General features: G+C 39.7%; 1 protein-coding gene across 1 annotated transcript in view; it reads left to right on the plus strand.

Moving 5' to 3' along the window:
• LOC106869736 (phosphatidylinositol 4-phosphate 3-kinase C2 domain-containing subunit alpha) overlaps positions 1–3763 on the plus strand; it is a 172927-nt gene that overhangs the window by 145826 nt on the left and 23338 nt on the right. The window contains exons 14-16 of the mRNA XM_052969122.1: positions 1858–2022; positions 2211–2382; positions 2756–2811. Of these exons, the coding sequence (XP_052825082.1) occupies positions 1858–2022; positions 2211–2382; positions 2756–2811 (393 nt within the window). The remainder of the gene's footprint in view (positions 1–1857; positions 2023–2210; positions 2383–2755; positions 2812–3763) is intronic.

Below are 3763 nucleotides of genomic sequence, written 5' to 3' on the forward strand. Positions count from 1 at the left end.
CCCTGTGACATATTTCATCCGGTTTAATCGTAATTTATACGCATATATTGTTTATATAATAAATTACGCTGTGCGTATCTATGTGTGTAACAATTTTAGAGTTCGGATTCTAGAGTTAGGGTTAGTTTTAGGGTTAGGGTTAGGGGATTAATACGATATACACCGTTACAGCGCTAACTGTTTTCAACTGAATAGACGTCAGTGATTAGTAGAAATTATCGAAATAAGACAATTTTTTACATGAAATAAATTCGAATACAAAAATGTTTTTCTGTTCTATAACACAAAATAGATAAGTATACGAAGTTTGAAAGTCTTTCGGTACCAAAAACACTACATAAAACATAAATGAAAACTGGTGCCCCCGTTTTGAAATAGATCCGAGCGTTCTGTATATTTACAAAAAAAAAAGACATACATAAAAACAAATTAACTGTAACCTATAAAACTCTTCAGATGATAATAAAAAGGTTGAAAATGAAGTGATTTGATTATGTAACGTGACACCTTGACACTCCACCTCCAGCAAATATGGTAGTGTATGGTCGACAGCACCCCACTCCCACCTTATCGTTAGTAGAACGGTTAAAGGAAGACCACAAACAGGGTGGTTGAGAAATTTCAAGAAATGGAAAGGGAAGATGGTGAAAAATATGTTTGCTGATGACCAGCAAAGGTGGAAAAGTAAAAGTTACCCATTGCCTGCTTAGGTTCACCACTATCTTCATCCAGCTTCCATGTTGGCATGGGTTGGGCAGCTTCTTAGGGATGTGCAATGTCAGAGTGCATGTAAAACGGAGCATAAATGTCTTGAGAGAAAAACTGGGCATAAGAAGCCTCAGATGTGGTAGGCAAGTGAGACAAATGCGTATAGACGAAGACAGTTGTGTAAAGAAGTGTTGATCTCTAACTGTGGAGGGAACCTGTGAAAGATGTAGACCCAGGATGAGGTGGTGAAGCATGGTCTTTGGATGTTGGGCCTAACAGAGACAATGTCAAGTGACCGAGACCTTTGGTGATATGTTGCGATTAAGAAGACTTGTCAAGCCAAGTGAAATTGTAGTCGCGATCATTGACAGTGTCTTGTAAATGGCACCTATGAAATCGTAGTCATGGCTGTTGCCGGTGTTATGTAAATGGCACCCATGCCAGTGACACATAAAAACACCTACTACACTCTCAGAGTGGTTGATGTTAGGAAGGGCATCCAGCCATAGAAAACCATGCCAAATGAGACTGGAACCTGGTGCAGCCCTCCAGCTTACCAGTTCCAGTCAAATCGTCTAACCCATGCCAGCATGGAAAGTGGATGTTTAACGATGATGATGATGATGAGGGTAGGCCAAAAATCACGCACAAAATAAGTTCAATACACTCCAGAATTGTCTATGGCATGCTTCGATTTTTCAAAAATTGAATGAAATAAATAAAATAACAATGGACTTGTATGTGATGAACAAAATGAATAATAATGATAATAACATAATGTAAATAAAATGTCTTGTTTTGATGTTTGACTTTTGGCCCACTTTATATATATATATATATATATATATATATATATATGTGTGTGTGTGTGTGTAATGTATATATAAATACGTTAAATCCAAATTACGATGAACGTAAACAAACAAACGAAGTTTACATTAGAAGCGTTGAAATGTGAGGGCGGTTTAGCTTAATGGCTGAGAGCACCGTGACGCGTAATCACGGAGGTGTGAGTTCGAGTCTCATAGCCGGCTGCCAACACTTTTTTCTGCAAAATAGGGGTAGCTTATCCTGTTCAGGCTATATTATTAGCATTATCCTGCGTTTGAGTATATATAAATGTTTTTTTTTATTTTTTTTATTTGACAGGTTAGATTTTGAAACTCTGCAATTGTTTTCAATACCTCGGGAAAGTCGATTATCTTTAACATTGCGTGGAATTCCAAGTTCTGGCAACACATCATCGGACCATCCAGTGAACCATGGGCCAGTGGTGTTAGCCGGAGCAACTGTCCAGCTTTTCAGTTACAAAGGGTAAGTTATGCTTGTATAGATGGGAAACACAATGTAAAATGAATGAAAGAACAAATATGTGTGTGTCTGTGTGTCTGTGTGTTGGCTGTATGTTTAAGTTATAAATCCATATCATCAGACAATGTTAGTAAAATCACTTTTTGTTATAAATATGTGTCATCTTTTTTTCCTTTGTCTTTTAATTCCAGACATCTTGTACAAGGTAGTCAACTGGTGCCGATGACTATGGGAACTGCAGCTGACCCACTTGGTCCCACGTCTTCAGCCATCACTTCAGAAAGTATTTTCTTACAGGTAAATATCATCATTACCATTTTTGTTTCTACTTTTCTGTGCTTGCATGGATCAGACAGAATTTGTTGAGGCAGATTTTCTAGGACTGGATGCCTTTTCTGTTGCCAACCCTCACATTTTTCCCAGCAGCGTAATATTTTCCCTGTGGCCAGACATGCTTTTCATGGAGGACTGGAAACAAACAATCTCACTTGCAACTACTACCATCACATCAACCACCATCACCACAACCACTGCCATCACTATAACTACAACCACTACCGTCACCAGCAACAAAACCAGCACCATGGCTATCACTACAGCTACCACCACTACCATCACCAATACCATGACAATCAACACCCAAGTAGGATACTAGTTCATCTGCAAACAATGGAAATTAGTTCATATTTCTTTGAATGCTTTCGCAGCATATTCTGTGTTCTTCACCTATTTTGAGACACGGAAAGAATCTTTGAAACCATCTAGGCATGCAACTGACAGCCTAATGGATCTGTTTTCTTTTATCTGTTTCAGTCATTAAACTGTGGCTATGCTGGGGCCCCCACCATGACTAAACAAATTGATGCCAGAACCTTTTTTTTCTTTTTCATCATCTTCATCATCGTTTAAAATCCGCTTTCCATGCTTGCATGGGTTGGACGATATGACTGAGGACTGGTGAACCAGAAGGCTGCACTAGGCTCCAATCTGATCTGGCAGGCTAAGATCAGATTGGAGCCTGGTGCAGCCATCCGGTTCACCAGTCCTCAGTCAAATCGTTCAACCCATGCTCGCATGGAAAGCGGACGTTAAACGATGATGATGATGATGAAAAAGTTATTTTATATAAATCTGGTACTTATACTGTTGGTCTCATTTGCTTAACTGCTAATATATGAAGACATAAACAAACCAACACTAGTTGTCAAGCAGAGGGGAGAGGAACAAATGCAACCACAATGACACACGTGCACACATGCATGCACATATATATACAACAGGCTTCTACACAGTTTTCAAATTCACTCACAATACATGTGAGCTATAGTAGTAAACACTTGCCCAAAATGCCTTTCAGTGGGACTGAACCTGAGACCATGTAGTTGCAAAGCAAGCTTCTTAGCTGTAGCATGATGGAGGAAAAAGACAACAGAAAAAGAAGCAAAAGGGAGAAAGAAATACAGAGACCTTACCTGTTGACCGTGGCGGGATGAGCGATCACTGACCAGAGAAAAACACGACCTTTCACATGCGCCGTCTCCCATCAAACTGCCCGCACATGCTTTGTCCCCATACATGGCCCCATGGCTCTTCCGCTGGTTTCTGCAATCTTCACTTCCGTTTGCCTCATCTGCAATCCTCTCCACCAACACCACATAGCTCATCACAGCCCATAACACCACATTAACCACATTAACCAACACATGCACACTCACACAAAGGCTTAACATATATTTTTTCTTTT

Source organism: Octopus bimaculoides, chromosome 7, assembly GCF_001194135.2.
Source record: "Octopus bimaculoides isolate UCB-OBI-ISO-001 chromosome 7, ASM119413v2, whole genome shotgun sequence".
In the NCBI taxonomy this organism is placed as follows: domain Eukaryota; kingdom Metazoa; phylum Mollusca; class Cephalopoda; order Octopoda; family Octopodidae; genus Octopus; species Octopus bimaculoides.